At 41.6% G+C, this 17,034-nt stretch overlaps 2 protein-coding genes across 3 annotated transcripts in view; one reads left to right on the top strand and one right to left on the bottom strand.

Moving 5' to 3' along the window:
- The window catches only part of FIP1L1 (factor interacting with PAPOLA and CPSF1), a 38,405-nt gene extending 30,151 nt beyond the window's left edge, over nt 1-8,254 (bottom strand). Inside the window, exons 1-4 of one of the 2 annotated variants that reach the window (XM_030271084.4) lie at nt 7,941-8,254; nt 7,204-7,243; nt 4,834-4,891; nt 2,107-2,210 (exon numbers count right to left, since the gene is read on the bottom strand). In XM_030271084.4, the coding sequence (XP_030126944.1) occupies nt 2,107-2,210; nt 4,834-4,891; nt 7,204-7,243; nt 7,941-8,022 (284 nt within the window). In that variant the 5' untranslated portion in view covers nt 8,023-8,254. The remainder of the gene's footprint in view (nt 1-2,106; nt 2,211-4,833; nt 4,892-7,203; nt 7,244-7,940) is intronic. The other variant, XM_030271085.4, reaches the window with a different exon arrangement.
- Nucleotides 8,255-10,272: 2,018 nt separating this feature from the next.
- SCFD2 (sec1 family domain containing 2) overlaps nt 10,273-17,034 on the top strand; it is a 189,286-nt gene continuing 182,524 nt past the window's right edge. The window contains exons 1-2 of the mRNA XM_002193111.6: nt 10,273-11,055; nt 15,403-15,571. Coding sequence (XP_002193147.5) covers nt 10,320-11,055; nt 15,403-15,571 — 905 coding nt within the window. The 5' untranslated portion in view covers nt 10,273-10,319. The remainder of the gene's footprint in view (nt 11,056-15,402; nt 15,572-17,034) is intronic.

Raw genomic sequence — 17,034 nt, 5'->3', positions numbered from 1 at the left:
CTCAATCACCATCCTGAATCTCTAGCTTTCCAAGCAGGTAACTGTAAAAGTAAAGAGATCAGCCTAGGAGGAAGAGAAAGTACCTTTCTATGCTCAGTAGCAACTTCTCCAACTAATAAACAGTAGTGAAGCAAGTCCCAGTCACTCTTCCTGAGTTGAAAGGATAAAGACCTTGATAGAAACAAGAATGGACAGAACCAGAAGAAGAGAGAGAAAGGAAAAATGCAGTTCATTTAGGGATACAGATGACAATCTGGGGATTAGAGTAAAAACAAAAGAAAAAAAAAGGAAGGGTTTAGATGGATAATTTTCTCCTTTCATAATCATTCAATTTTATCTGTACAGATGTGGAAAATGCAAGCATTTCTCTAAAATTACTGAAGTGCTGTTTCAATGTACATCCCTGGGAACAACAGAAAAGTATGTAATTTTTCACTTTCTAAAATACTTGAGAGCTTTCTTCATAAAAATGCACTCGGAAACCTAACTACTGAATAAATTTAACTACCTTAGGAATTACAATATTGTTCATTTGTAACATTAAGAGCTAGCTCTCCCTACCATTTGTGTGCAATGTAACTTATCCTCACAGGCAACCCATATACATCAAGAGATTTGCATGTAATTAGAAGGTCAGGGTATAGTTTACAGTATCCACTTCCATGCAGTGCTCGTTTTCTTTCAAGTGCTACAACAGCATAAACTGACACAAACATTTAACCTTCTGATCTGCCACACTGTATTTGTTCATGATTTTAGGAAACAAATCTGTCAGGCTTTTTAAATTGCAGTTAACTACTACATGAAAAACTGTTTAATCCTATAAAACAGACTTGTTCTACAGCAGTTAAAATGTACAACAATGTTCAGTTTGTTTTAGATATCTGCTTTTCTGTGAACTTTCTGTCTAATTCACCCAGAAAAGAAGATTTTTCAAAAGACAGGCATTTCTATATAAAATTTTCTACTTTATTTAGGTGTAGGATCATCTGCTCATTGTTTCCTGCATACATGGGAAGAGCATCAGCAAATCCACTGAGAATATAAATCTAGTTTCGCTTTAGTACCACAAAGTTTGAAGCCACTGCCTAGGCCACAAGAATACTGCAAGTTACTGAAAGCAGAAAAATAAAGAACTGAAAGAATTGGTGTTTTTCTTGTACATTAAAATAATGTACATTCGCTTGCACAATATTTTAGAACATGAAATACTGAAAGTTTAAAATCACTATGTTTCAAACAGGAGTAAATCACCTGCATTCTAAAGTTAAAAACACTATATACATGAGTCAGAGCTACCTGCAGACTTGTCATAATTCAATTAAGAAATGGCACCCTAGTAACTCTGGGTTTAGTAAGCATAACAATATTAGAGTTGCCAAGAAAAACAAGCAAACCATGTCCCTCAGAAAACTTCCATGCAATGAAAAGTATTATTTCATAATTTTGCATAAAATTAGCACTGTATGAAACAAGCTCTTTTTCAAGACTAGAAGGGATAGTAGCAAGATCAGCATAAACACCTAAACAATGATCTTGAGAACTAATCTCCAGAGACTCACAGCTTCATCCTTAAGTACATTAAAATCTTATTTGAGAACATCAATAGGAATTTAAACTGCAGAAGTTTAATTAGAACTGTATCCACTCCAAACACCAAGAGGGACAAACACTCCTCATGTTCTTGCCATTCTGTCCTTTGGAACCAAAATGTCCCTGTCACAGTAACAACCCCAAAAATGCTATATAACATAGTCATTCCCTAATAAAAACCAACTCACACCTTTACAAACTTAATACAATGATTTCTCAAACTCTGAAAACACAATTTAAACTCATGTAGAACTCTTCCTTGTACTCCACTGATTTCATTTCACTTGTTTTCAAGCCACTGTATCGTTAAAAGCATTGTTAAAGAACTGAAAAAGTTCTTAATTGACAGTAATTGTGCAGACAATCTGACTTTTTGGCAAGTATTAAATGGCAAATATGTGGCAAAGATAAAAAAAGATATAAAAAAGACAAATAAATGGCAAGCATTAAAGAGACTGCATTAATAATTAAATATAATCTCAGAAGTTTCTCCAGTGTTTGCAAATAACTTACCTAAACTGTGGAGCTCCTGTCTTAATATCCCCTATGGTGACTTGAACATCATCTTCATCATCATCACTATCACTGTCACTATCATCCTCAGCCTCTGCCACTTTCTAAAAAAGAAAAAGTAATTGCTTAGACAAAAAGCAGTCACCTTCACAGTGGAAACAACAATCCAGACAAAACCATCCATTCTAAAAATCTTTGAAAGAATAAAATTCTCCTCTTCCTAGACTTTAGAATTGAGTAGCATTAACAGCAAATTTAGGAGGCAACAAGTATCTGAAACATCTGGAAGGAAATAGAGAAGTGTCTTTAACACTAGGTTAAATTTCTCAAGCATAAAAGAGTTTCCACTATCTAATATACTCCTTTGTTCTATCTAGCTCATACACATTGGTTCTATCCTTACCTTGTCATTCAGAAAAGAATGAAAAGATATGGAAGACTAGCTTGTTGCCATCATCTATTATATACTCAGCATTTATTTGAGTTATCAAATAAAAGTTTTTCCATTTGATGATAAACACTGGAGAAATCTATTTAGTTCCTAACATAAGTAAGACACATTAAATACTTGAGACATTTCAGCAAACAGACTAAAAAATCAGATACAAGAGCACATTGTATGCTGTATGATACATTGAGAATTTTAGACTCCAGAGAAGCATTTAAACATGTCCCTCCTAAATAGAGATGATCAATTCAGACCATTTATTTGTAGATCTGTTTTTTATTTCTCCCAATGAACATCACTCTCCTTTTTCTACGCATAATTCAATAACCCTGTACTAACCAGTCAGTTCTTCACAGACCTTGATCTTACTATATTGATTAACTTTGTATCATCAGAAAACTTGTGATTTCACAACTTAGCTCTTTTCCAAGTAAATACATTAAACAGCACAGGTTAAGCATAAAATTCCAGGGAATCCTCTCTGGAAGTGACTTTCTTTTACTGTGGAAATGGAACCTTGACTTCTACCCAGTATTTTCCATCTACTACAAATCTAGCTAAAATTAGTTATCAACATAGGACTCATTCTATTACTGCATAGTTTTTAAAAAATAGTTTTTAAAAATACTTTGGTGAGGAACTTCTTCAAAAACTTGGTGGAATTTAAATGAAATTTTCCAACCAAATCACCCTTATTCACATATTGGAATCCTTCAGCAAGAGGCTGAACTTCATCAAAGCCAAGCTGATTCTGCCCTAAGCAGCCTGCAGTTATCCATGCACAGCTGAGTTCCAGCCCTTTATCTACTATACCATTTATTAAGTTCCCCTGTACATTAAAAAATCAACAAAAATCAACAGCTCCTTAGAAGATAAGATGTTGGAGTACAGTTCATCCTCGCTACACATCATTATAATTTCATAATGACGAAGAGTCTATTCTTGGGGTAGGGAAGATGGGGCAAGTCTAGATCAGTATAGATATTCTGTAAATGACAGCTGAAAACAGTCTTTCAATTCCGTATGGCTGAAAAGTGCAAATTCATCATTCATCAGGCAACCCACACAGATGCCATTAAAAAGGCATAAAAAAGGAAATAAAATTTTGCCTGGACAATGTACCTTTTCAACCAAAATCCATTTCACTTATAATCAATGATTTTTTTAGTTCCCTCCTCACAGAAATATTCACCTGTTCCTATTCAACCAACTTGAACAACACCCATTTTTCTAAGCTGCTGCTGAACATTCATGGACACCATTTACCATAAAGTTCTCAATTTTATGGAGATATTCTAATGACAATCTAACAATGCCAGGCTTTATACAGATAAAAAAAATTAAAAAATATAAAAGTACAAAAAAATAGAGCCTATAAGGATTTCCAGAAATAGAAAAACCTTTGATGCACTTTTAGTAGCTTTTCAGTTTAAATAACTGAAATAAGTTTTAAAGTTTTAATAACATTTTCCCCCTATTTTAAACAAACTGTAATGCCTTTCATAAATAAAGTGTTAGAGTTACTGTAAAAAAAGTACTTCACTAAGAGGCCCGTTCTTGAAACTTGCAGAAATAGCTCAATAATGGTTTCTACATCACTTAAAATTATTTCTTGGAAGATATGTTAAAAAGTCACACTGAAATAAAACCAATTTTCTCATAGAACTTCTCATACTTAATTTTTTCTTATTCACAGTAACCTGAATCCTTTAACCAACACAGCAACTGTAAATTTAATTTCTTGGTCCTTTCCTTCATCGCACTAACACTGACGTTATCAGACATACTAAACATTGACTACTACAAAACAAGTGTTATGTTGCCTCTGAAAGGCATGTGTGATTCGTTCCTTGGTTCACATTTTCACATAGTTCTGCAAATCCTGCTTGTCTATCACATGCAAAATAAGAAAAATTATCAGAGGACTTTATTTTCTTATCAGTAAGAAAAAAACGAACTATCATTTTGAAAAGGATGTCTCTGAGAAAAGAGAGGTGTCTTCAAGCACCATCTTTCTGTCCTCCCCAAAAAAACTGGGAGTACTATTTATTTATTTTCTGTAAATTAGATTTTAAAAGAGGACTTAGCTGGAAATTTGATTTCCTAATTTAGTAATTTCTATAGTTTCTGCAGATCACAAACAAATTTTAGAAAAAAAAAAGGTGCATACTTAGGCATTAAGTAATTTAAATGTAAGTCTTAGTCAAATTATTAATTCTTAATAAGTCATTAAATCAAAACAGATTAAAACAGTATTCCAAAAACATGTTTAAAACTACCGTTTTCACAATGCCATTTTCTGCAGCTTCCTCTTCACTTCCAGGCGGGGGTGGAGCACTTGAACAAAAACAAATAGGAAAAGGTTAAACTAAGTATTTATGACATGTTATTTCCCAGGTATCAGCTAATGATGAAAAAAAGCTTTGCTATGTTCATTCCAGATGAAAAGCCAAAGCTCCAGTTGTCTTCTGCATTAATTAAAAACCAAAGTCAACTTATTAAAAAAAACCAACTAGATGAATGTAACTTTATATTAGAAATATTTAGCTATCATAAATCATACTAACTGGATGTTTGTAGAATAGTTGGAAGCAATGACACCTGGACCTTCCTTTGAAATCAAATTGAAATACTTTGCAACATATGAAGGGAGAATAAGTTGTTTGGGTTTTTTTTTTCCCTGCAGACTGAAACTTTTCAAAGATATAATGGGAAAAAAAAAACCCCATTTAAACACCCACAGGTAATGTTTCACCAAAAGAGAATTCCCACATCAGCATTGTAAAATTTTATTCTACCTTATGGAATAGTTACAATGCAATGATATTTTATCTGTAGATTGAGAACCATAAAAATTTTAAAACTACTGGTCCATCTAAAAGGATGAGTACTGTGACATCCATGCAAATGAGCTGTCTCACTGAGCCTATCTACAGCTGTTTCCTACACAGTAATATTTTAATTTCCACAGTCCCATTAGCTGTCAGGATGCTACACCACAAATAGCAGAGTAAGCAGGGAGCCATCTAGAAACAATATTCTTTCACTGAAAAGGTATTTCTGAAACAGAGTGTGCAATTGCCAATTTTCATCGAATAGAATGACTCTAACTCCATACTCTGTTGGCAACACACCCATGAGTGCTGCACACAATACAGCCCAGCTATTGCCTCAGGATTCCAGCTTGATCATTTCACTTCATCACCTAGTAAAATGACAGGTACAGAACCTGAATAACACATCACCATTTCTGTATATACAAACAATGCCAAAACTGAGAGGCCAGAGACCACAACTTTTAACAGCTGAACTGTCCCCATACTTCCACAGTTCCAAACACAACTCCTAAGATGGGCAAGTTAGTATTTTTTATGCGTTTTGTCCAAAACTATGCATTGCAAGACCCAAATGCCAAGCTAGACACTACTGACCAAAAACTGGAGTACACTGTTTCTAAAGATCATTTTGGCCTCCATGCAGGTAATTTTCCTAAGTAACAGTAGTAGTGACAAACACGCCGGTCGAGAAAAGGTAACTGAACATAAGGAATAAACTTATATGGAATAGCTTCTAAATAAAGTGCAAAAATGTAACAACTTCTTTGCTCTGGAAGAGACAAGAATCAAGTCAAATGCAACAGAGGTCTAAAAACCCATTAAGTGATGTGGAAAAAGTGAAAGAAAACAACTCTGTTTCTTATACCATAGAAATAATGGGAATCAAATAATCACACCTAGTAGCTGCTTCACAATAATATCATATATAGTCATGTGATGGAGATCATTACTGCTTTGTCATTCTGTGCTCGTCAAAGTTGATACGAGCTCAAAAGAGAAACTGAGCAAGCTTATGAGCAAGCAGTCCACCAAGGCTAAGCAAATGCAAGAGTTCTCACTGAAAAAATTTAAAACATCTATAGAAAATAACAATGCATGTTTTTATATACTGATTTTCCCTTTATTTGTTTCATATACCTTGACAATCAATAATTTCTGTATTTTACAAATTATGAGAATTTCCTTCATTCAGTATGAGTGACTGATTCCCTTTTCCAGTCAGTCCTCATTACTAATCTCCATTAACTTTGTTAGATTTTCAAGGGAGCATCTTTGTGCCTTCACACAGCTCTTTGTAACTCAAGCAGGCTCCCCTCAAATATTTCCAAAGATTTCCTAAGTTTCTTTCGAATACTGTCTTACTAGTAAAAAAAACAACCCAAACTAACCCTGCTTTCGCCTAAGCAGATGTGATCTGTACATCAAACTACCTGGTAATCTTCCACTGCTTCCTCATATTCCTGTTTTTGCAACTACACTGCAAACTCTTCAAGAGAAAGAATATTTTTTAGTTGCTAAATTATCTCAAACAAGTCCTGATCCATCATTAAGACCACAAAGCACAATGATGAGACCTGTTGGCATTTTGTAAGGGGTTACTGCTACATACAGTTAAAGTAACTTTCACACTTAACTGACCCAATTTCACAGGTACAGTCAAGCAAAGTCCAAACATACTATCTTAACAACATTTTTTAAGACATCAGAGCGTGTTCAGGTCCTACCAACTTTCAAGGAGCTGGGAAGAAGCATGTAGTGAACACATGTTTTGTGCAGTCATGCTACAGGGCTTTCATTTGTCAGGATACTCACCTAGATTTTTCTTCCTCTGGTCTCTCTGCTTCATTTTCATCTACCATAAGAGAAAAGAAACACAATATTTAAGAATAAAATCCCTAGGGTATCAGCTGTAACAGATTATCTTGGCATGCAGAATATTAGGTAAGTCTTCAGAGACATATTGACTATTGAGATATGTTATTAACATTTCAACTGTGAAATCAGTCGAGCGGACCCCTAAGCGCTCACAGTGCCCTGCACTGACAGGTCCACCAAATGGACAAGGTTTAGTCTATATGTTTCATTAATATCTGAACATAAAGATAGTCCCTAAAGTTGTATAAAAAGTTAATAAATTAAAGGTTAAGCCTCTTTCTGTATTTCAACGCCGGGAACTCGGGCAGGAGAGCACCAGGGAGGGCTCGGTGCCCGCAGGGATGCCTGTGGGGCAGGGACACCACGCGGGGCTCTCGCCGCTGAGGCCCAGCCCGCCTCGGCCTGCGCGGCCCGGGGCTGAGGGCCCGCGGCACCGGCAGCGGAGACCGGGGAAGGGACGGGGCCGGGAGCCGTCGCCACCGGGGAACTGGCAGGGCAGAGAGAGGGGGCTGAGCAGCCAGGGGGTCGGCGGGACTGGGGAGCCTTGTTCAGCGGCCCGGCGAGGCGGCTCACGGCGCGGCCTGCGCACCCCCGCACGGCCCCCCCGCCATGGCGGCGCCGGGCCGGCCCGCCGGGGAGGCGGGCTGGGCACGGGGGTCGGGGAAGGTCCGTACCGCCATAGAGCCACTCCTCCTCCTCGTCCCCGGCGGCCCCATCGGCGTCCGCCGACAACCGCTCCGCCTCGCCGGTAGACATGGCCGCCTCCCGCGGGACGCGCGGGCCCGGCCCCGGCAGCGCCTCCCTCCGCCGGCCGCCCCGCCGCGCCGCCCCCGGGCTCCCCGGCGCCTCGGCCCGCGGCCAGGCGCTGCACGGCCGGGCGGCTGCGAACGCCCAGCGCGGCCTCTCGCGGAGGATCCGCCGCCGCTGCCGCCCGGCGCTTCCCCTCCCCCCGCGTGAGTGACACGCACAGGAAGCGGGCCCGGCCCGGCCCTGCGGCGCCCCGGGCACGGGCTGCGGGGGGCGGCCCGGCCGGCCCGGCCCCGGGACTGCCCTCCCCGCCGAGCCGCCCGGGCTCCGTCCGTGCGCGCCCACTCACCGCGGCCGGCCTGTCGCCGCTCTCCCGAGGCGCGCTGCGAGAGCCGCCTTCCCTTCCTCTCGCTGCCGTGTGCTCTCGGTGGTCCTTGTGCTCTCCTGCGTCCCTGGGCGCCCGTCCGTCCCCATACCAGGGACCACCGGCAGCATGGCCATCTCCTGAGAACATCCGCGGCTATCGCCAGAAGCAGGACTTGGCTAAACACACGTACGCTCCAGTGCCGTGCATCTACTGGCGGCTGATGGCAGCTGCCGAGGGAGCGTAACCACGGGGTAAACACGCCGCTGCCTCTGCTAGTACTGTCCCTCGGCTCAGGAGCTATCCAAGCTGGACGTAGTATTTTAGGTTTAACAACTCTTCATAGATTTTTTTTTTTCTCCACAAATTTCCTGACTTTGTTTTTAGGTACAGTGAGAGTTTAACATTCATAGTGTGCTGTGAGTCTTTCAACGTGTTTCTGTGTTCGAAGTGTTTCTATGAATTTCATTAATTCTGTTTTAGAAGCGGTGAGGAGTAGTGAGCCATTTGTGAGCCATAAAGTGATTTGCTCACTTTACATCTGTGAATGCTAGACAACAACTGCAAGGTGCATTAGAAAGGTTAAGTACCAACAACTGTCCAAATAAGTTTCGACCAGTTGTGTGTACAAATGGAGCTTGTGGTGTTTCAGGATGTATGTGAAAACTAAAACAGGGGTCTGCTTTTTCACAGCAGGTCAGTTTGGGAAAAATCAGACTAGAGGACTGTAACATAAACACAACTCACAGTGAGGGGATTTTATTTTAATTGCCTACATAGAGAAGCTTATTTGAACGTTTCATATACGGCATGACATTTCACTGGAGTTCACATGAATAACCAACCCACTCAAATTATTTTTTCACCCCCGCAAAATTAAATGTCTGAGTATTGTGAATAGGTAATGAATTATGTGATGTAACTGAGTAGGTTTTCATCTTGCTATTTCATTTTTACGGAAATAATTGTGGAGTCAGCAAAGGCATTTTTCACCACTGAGTCACTTATTTCTCATAAGACAAATGTGTATATGTAGTACCTCTTCACAGACATCAGTGTCTGAATTTTCATTCCTGTTACGTTTACTTGGCCACTTCACACAATAGTAGTTAACTAGCCCTCATCCTTTCTTAGTGTTCATTTCTCAAATCAAAATCGTCAAGAAGGGTATTAACTTACATATTTATCTAGCATCATGAAGCTACATGCCCTATAGTTAAAATAACAGATTGGTGCTAGAAAGAAAGCACAAAGAAAGGGAAGAATGCATCTGAGTAGCAATATCAGTAGAGAACACTAGAAGGAAAGGATCTGATTTAATTACTGGAAATCTAGTGAATTCAGTGTTCCTCATGTTTTTTAGTGTCCTGAAACCATTTGAATCTGTAAGAGACCTAAGAACAGCAGTTAAGATGGAAGGTGAAGTAACTAAGTATTTTATCTCTTTATTACTGCTGATAATCCTGCTGTGTCAGAAAAGGTGCCTTCCTGGCTGTGCACCAAGGAGGCTGCCGATCTGAATTCTATGTAGAGCACACATTTGCAAGCGGGCCATCCATTCTCTGGGGAGAAGAAACTGTAGATGCTTGTGTTGGCATTTTTTTCTCGTTAGTTTTGAAACTGATTTCTAGATCATAGGCTTTTAAAGGGGGAAATGGAATTAAAATAATTTGCCATACGTCGCTAACTGTACAGCGAAAAGGCGCATTTACTGAGCGAGAGTGCTCCGTGTTGCCAGCTCATTCAGCAAAGCCTTTGCTAACGCTGGCACAGCGAATACCCACGAGCAGGGCAGGGCAGCGATGAAGGTCCCGGACCCGTCCCGCCCCGCGGGCCCCCGCCAGCGCCCCGCCCCGCGCGCGCGCAGCCAGCCCGCGCCCGACACGTCATCGAGCGGCGCCGGGCGCGCCGGCACGTGCGGCGTGTTGTGGCTGTCAGCGCCATGGCGGCGCCGGAGGCGCTGCGGCAGCTGAGCCGCCGGGCCTGGGAGCCCGCGCTGGCCCGGGCGCGCCGCGCCGCCGTCCTCATGGACGCGCCCTCCGCCGAGGCGCTGCACTGGGCCGGCGGGGCGGGCGAGCTGCTGGCGGCCGGGGCGCTGGCTGTCAGCGCGCTGTCCGCCGAGGCGGCGGTGCCGGCGGGGGCGGCCCGCGTGGTGTTCGTGGTGAGCGGGACGCTGCGGGGCGGCGCGGCGGCCGCGGTGCGCGGCGTGCTGGAGCGGGGCGCCGTGCGGCAATGCGCGCTGGTGTGCGGCGACGAGGCGGACGGCGGCGGGGCGGCAGACCTGGAAGAGACCTTGCGGCGGTGGATGGGCGAAGGCGGCCGCGCCGAGGTGGTGCTGCGGGGCCCGCCGCTCCTGGCGCCCGTCTCGGCGGAGCTCTGCCTGCTGCCCGCCCTGGCAGCGCTCCTCCCGCCGCTGCCCGGCCCCGGCGGACCCGGCCCCGCAGAGGTCGGACTGGGTGCGCTGCCCGCCGAGCTGCGGGCGGCGGTGCGGGTCCTGGTGGGTGAGCTCGACTCTCTCTTCACCGCCCTGGGCCTGCGGGAGGAGAGCTTCGCTGTGGGGGCCCTTAGCAAGGTCGTCGCCGCTGAGCTAGCAAGCTATGCCTCAGCCAGAAACAGGAGGAGGACGGCCACCAACAAGGCCTCTGTCATCTTCGTGGACAGGACGTTGGACCTCGCCGGTAAGAAATCCTCAGCTGCTATGGGCTGTCATTCTACAGGGCCCATACCCACCCCACCGGGAAGGTGGCAGATAGTGGGAACCCTGGTGACGTGGTGTTATCAAAAATCCATATTCCACTTTGTACTGTGTCCTCCCATGGGTATATAGTTCTAATTCTGGGTCCTCGGTGGGATTGCTCTTGAGATGTGGTCTGCTAGAATACACTTCTGCAGTGGTTACCAGACAGTGATGATAGAACTCTGGGCTTCTCGTGAAGCTTGGAGAAACGTGGCTGGGTTCAAAGCAGTAGTTCCTGTAAGTTCCGCATCATCCTGCTCCAGTAGGAAAACTTGGTTTTCCAGCATTCTGCTGGTGATACCCAATGTTCTCCTTTCTGTTCCAAAACAGCTATTACCATGGGGGATATGTCTCTGATAAGCTTTTGTCCCGGTGTCAGTTTCATGCTTCCTGGATTTAAAAGCCACTGCTCTCAAGCATCTAGATCATCCATTACTCACGTTATCCAGTTGTTTGGAAAAGTATTTTACAGGCTGCTTCCATTACCCCAAACTCTGTGCCATACCCCTAGTGCCAGGTGCATCCTTTCATACAGAAATAGATCAAATGGTTTGGTTAAGTGGTGGACCCTGGGGGTCAGTGACCCCAAAGTCATACTTAACCACCCAATGAACTGGTGCTGGTTTCCAAGTTAGGAGGAAAGTTGACATAACTGAGCTGATTACTCTTCTGTTCTTCTTGGTTTGTGTTTAACATGATCTTGCAGACTAAGCAGTGTTTGGTTCCATTCCACAGGCTAATGGTTTGAAGAGTAATTGTATTTAGCCACCAGGTATGCAAACAGTTCTTCATCTGGCAACATTGGGAGCATGTTTCATCCCATGGCTGTGATGGTTGCTTACACACCCTTGTATCCCAGTGGATTATAGAAATGAAGAGTAAGGCTGAAGGCTCTGCTGGAAATCTAAAATTTTGCTGCAAACTAGAAGCCTTAACTGTGCCTGTGTACCACCTTGAGGTGTGAAGGAAATGGTCTGCATGTTTCAGACTCAGCCTTATGGATTGCTATGAAGTATCCAGTGAACCTATTTGTCACTCTTATCTTTATGTCTGTCTAAGCAGACATACATATGTCTCTGTGTAAGCCTTAGTCATATCTATGTGCCTGAAAGTGTTTCAGTACATATTGATATAGGAGTGACTGCATTTGCTATCCCAGTCATACATACCTCCTGCTGGCATGCACAGGATGTGGGCCTGGTTTTGTTTGTAGTCAATAATTCAGGTCATAATTTTTTGCCACCACATATCATGTAGCAAGTACTGGGCACAGTGTTGCACCCCGCAGCTCGTCTGCTTCTGAATTGTCCTCTGTATTTCTTTTCCTCCCATAATTTTGCCATTGTGTATCCTTGAACTGCTGTAGGGTTCATAGCTATCAACAAGGTGCTAAAGAGCTGCTATGAATCCAGGCAGTTAATGCTATGCTGAGGTTCGGAAGATTGCTCAGAAGACTGCAGGAAAGTGGACTTGGATAAGAAACCTTAAAATGAAATTATGAGAGGAGTGTTGGTTTGGGGTGGGAAGGGGGAAAGGGTTTGTTTGTGCGCTCAGTGAGAAGAAATAAAATCAAGAAACAGAACCAGATGTGGGAGCTGCCTGACAAGGAGACTCTTGAGGAGGTATGACAAGAGATATTTGGTACCAGCTTAAACCTGGGAAGTGTGGAATCTTGTACTTCAGTAGGAGAAGGTTTTTTGGAGATAACATCAGGGCTGTAGTGAGCAGCATTGGAAGGAGATATCAAAGCTCACAGAATAAGAGTGAGAAGTTACAGGATTTGTATTTTTAAGATTCTATTCTCAGTATCCCTAAATGAAATTAAGATCCTTGCATGCAACAATTTTTTTTGTTACCAACAAATGCCTCCAGAATTCATTGGTAATTCCATTGAATTATTCCTATGGTTTGGATGTGATACTCATGCTATCGAATACAATGCAAACTGAAGGAAGAAAGATCTGGTGCATTTCAGAGGTAAAGCTGAATTTAGTGTCACACAATAAGATTTGTTTCATTGGTTTTCTAAAAACCGTACAGTAAACACTGTTGCTCATGAGAAGCTGCTGAGCAGTCTGTTGGCTGTACTCAGAAGTGGTGAGTAGAGAGGATCAAAACTAGTCCCATGCACCCTTCTAAAGTCAGTGCAGTTTGAAAGTGAGTCTCTGTGATTTCTTGTCCTCATCTTGTGAAGTCTTACAATCTTTTCAGGCTTGGTTAATTTATGCAGTTCAAAGTGACAATAACTTTTAAAACCTCCAGTAGATATATTGTGACTGATTTGATGAGGCATGGCAAAGGCCAGTAGCACTGGTGGACCAGTGGAAACCTCCAAGAAGTAACAGTCATGGGAAAGAGACAGAGGCTCTCACTTGCTGTTCATAGAAGCAGCTCAAGTACTCTGAGTCTTCCCCCTGTGCCAAGACGAAAGGAGGGATGTCAGTAATTAATGTGGGTTTATTTGCATTTGAAGTGTTTCTAGTTTAGCCAAATGTCTTGTCTAACTAAATGTTGCTCAAATGCAGTATGTGTGGAGAGACAGATGTTGCTTCCAGTACACGGGGTGGAGGTTCAGAAGATTACCATGAGCTTTCCCTGTGCAACTTTGCAAGTGTTGCAGTGTGCCTTACACCTGACTGATCTAGTAAGAACAATGCAGGGATTTTGGAGAACAAGATGGTTTAGGGAGTCACAAAGGCAGCCCAGCTCATTCCATCTGTATTTCACTGGTCTAACTCTGGCTGGGAATGGTAGAAAAGGAGGTGGCTGTTATTCTGAAATTGTTGCAGTTTTTGGTGAAACAAATGGGTAATAAATCAGCTGAGTGGTCAGATGTCCACACTGCTGTACCACTCCGTACTGGACGCATGTGCCTTCTTTGCTTTCTGTGGATAAAGGCATTGCCAGCACAGACTTTGGCTTCACTTTTCTTTTCCTTTTTCATCCTTGCTTCTCTTTTAGGCTTTTTTTTCATTATAGAAAAGTGGATAAACCATGGAAAACCATGGCTTACAGCCTGGATACCTGGCTGCTGTAGAATTGCTGGAGACAATCTTCTGCTTCTGCTATCCAAGAGCTCTTAATAATCTGACCTTAGTAATGTACTTGATGTAAGGGCCTTGTTTGGATTTATGGAGCATGTGAAGCTAATTCAGCTGTTGAAACAGATACTCTGTCTTTGGAAATGATGAAAACATAAGAGCAGATAGCTGCCACACAGATGGACTTAGAAGGAGTAGGACCATAACCGGAGAGAAATTTCTCCTGCCCCTCAGTGGCACTTCAAAAGTTCCCTTTTTTCCGTGGTTAAAGCTAGGAGAACAAAACTAAGCTCAGCACTACTGTCCAGCCCTGTGTTGATGGCTGAACCATAGCTTAAATGGCAGACTACAAATACCTTTAACTTGTTCCTGACCTAAAGGCAATAAAGTTTCTGGTCCCTCTGCCTTGACTTTTATCTGTAGTGTGTGTCATGTTTTTCTCCTTTGACTTGGCTCACAGCCCTAATATTTTTAAGTTGGTTGTAGAGCCTGTGTTGAGAGTTCATGAATGGAAAGAAAAGCATGTGTGTTTGAAATCAGGAAAATTGAATAAACCATGCCAGCTGGAGTTCAGAGTTTCTCTTGGAATATGGTCAAATTGACATTTTATACTTTGTAACTTGGTTAGTTTAGTTGTTTCATTTTGTTTCACCTGAGCTGCCCTTCGTTCATATAAAAGTGATATGATCTTGATTGTGGCATGCCATTGGTAATTGTTTATTTTAATATTAGGCTAGCCTGTCTAGGTAGCTATTTATGCAACTTGTATATAGTCGTTTAAAGCACAGCCCTATTAGTTTATGTAGAAAAGTATAGCATGCATGTGAGTGTATATATAAATATTTGCTTGCTTTTTTAATAACCATTGCAAATATTATTTAACAACTTCCTTAGGCAAAGAAAACTGTTTTTCATGTCTAAGTGTAAAATCAGTGAATGTCTAACCGCTGTAAAACTAGGTCTAATTTAGTAGTAATAGTAGTAGTAGTAATAGTGCTTTTTAAATTATTTTTTCTGAAATGTTTTAAGTCCTTTTAACTTTACACATTCTAGATATTCATTTTACTTTTGTAGAAAAGTATTTTTGAAAAGCTAAATGTGGTTTTGGTGTTAGGAGTACCAGTGTCCTTCTCCCCAAAACATTATTTTCTTTTCAATTCCTTGTGTGTGTTTGTTTGTTTGTTTTTCTAGTAATGCAGCTGATAGTTCTTGGGTCTTTTTTTTTTTTTTTTTTCTGTTTTCCTCAGGAGCAGTTGGTCATCATGGTGACAATCTTGCAGAGAAGATTCTTTCTGTGCTTCCTAAACTTCCTGGCCACAAGACTGATGTAATGGTTAACATGGTGGAACTTACAGCACTGCAGACTACAGATGAAACTTGCGGTATTATAGCACCTGGTTGCTTAGCACAACCAAAGTAAACATTCTTTTCTTATTTCTTTTTTATTTTTTTATTTTTTTATTTTTTTATTTTTTTATTTTTTAATGTTGAATATGTTTGTTATCTCTCTGTGAAAAAAATGAACAGAGAACAAGTCTTTAAAGAAACAAAGCAAAAGAAAACAGTCAAGCTTACAGCAAAACCCCATCTGGTCATAATTCTGCTGGAATGTAATAGTCTATATGTGTACATTAAGTGAGTAGGCCAGATAAGACTTCCAAAAGTGGAAGAATCCCAAGACCTTTTAGATTTGGGTTGCTTAAATTGCTGTAGATTACCGTAGCAGAAATCAGTATAGATTAACACCAAGAATTCTCCTTGTGAGGAGAACTTTTTCTCCTCCATTTCTTTTTCTGCCTAAGTAATAGGTCATGCAAACAGGTAGGTCTCAGTGGTGACTTTCTTTTCCCTTAAGCCTCTTTATAAAGTTAGCTGGATGGTGAATTTTTGTTAAGAGTACCCGTTAATTTAAGGTTATATCCCTGTTTTCAGACACTTTCACTTGTGGAGAAAGGATAATAAGGCACAAATTCGGGTATACAGACAGCTTCAGGGGGCTTGATTTTTGCTTAAACAAGAGCAACCAAAAAGCAGTAACTTCAGGCAGTTGTATTAAGCCATGAATAATGTGTAGCTATGATACAAGTGTAGCTATGTTACAAGTAACATGCATCAAATTTGATGTTTCACTTTCTAAATTTAGTTGTCCAAACCGAAACTCTCCTGGAGCTTCTGTTACTATGCAAAAACAAGGAAACATACGAGGTGCTGGTTTCACTCCACAAGAAAAGTTTTTCTCAGCAATGCTTTAGAAATTTATACAGTGTAAAGGAGATGAAAAGTTCTTTCTCTTTTACTATAATGCTCTCCTCATATATTAGAAAATGGTTTTTCGAGATGGGCTATTTAATATAGTTTCTATTCTTCTCTTTTGACTTGTTTTGTGATTTTACACCTGCACTATATCCTTTTTCTTCCCTTCCCCCCAACAAAGATTTCACAGATTTCTACCATTAGCAGCATATGGTCTTTATTTTCTGAGAGCCTCCAGATCCTTTGTCACCTTCCATCTCTCACACGTGCTGTAACTGGGTCGAGTTTCTGGGTTTTGCATTGCATACCTCTTCCATAGAGGTTGGAGAGGAAATGTTTCCTCATAGAGGTGGACTCAGTTGTAACTTGCTGCCAGGGTGACTAGCTTAAGTAAAATTTGTTCTGGTTTGCTTCTCACTGTCTGCTTTCCTGCTGATTCCTAAAGTAGAAGTGAAATGTCCTTAAAGACCTCTCTACACAGTAAGATTAAGAGGTCATTGTCCATAGTAGAACTTTGTGGTAGCTTTTTGTGCTAACTTTGAGTAGCTGCTAAAAATAAAGAAAATTCTGTCAGTGTGGACTAGGGAAAAAAAAAAAAAGATATTTACTGCCCTAAGATTATTGAC

This window comes from Taeniopygia guttata, chromosome 4 (assembly GCF_048771995.1).
Source record: "Taeniopygia guttata chromosome 4, bTaeGut7.mat, whole genome shotgun sequence".
Classification (NCBI taxonomy): Eukaryota; Metazoa; Chordata; class Aves; order Passeriformes; family Estrildidae; genus Taeniopygia; species Taeniopygia guttata.
Note: the sequence above shows the minus strand (reverse complement) of the source record. Positions and strands in the feature narration are given on the sequence as shown.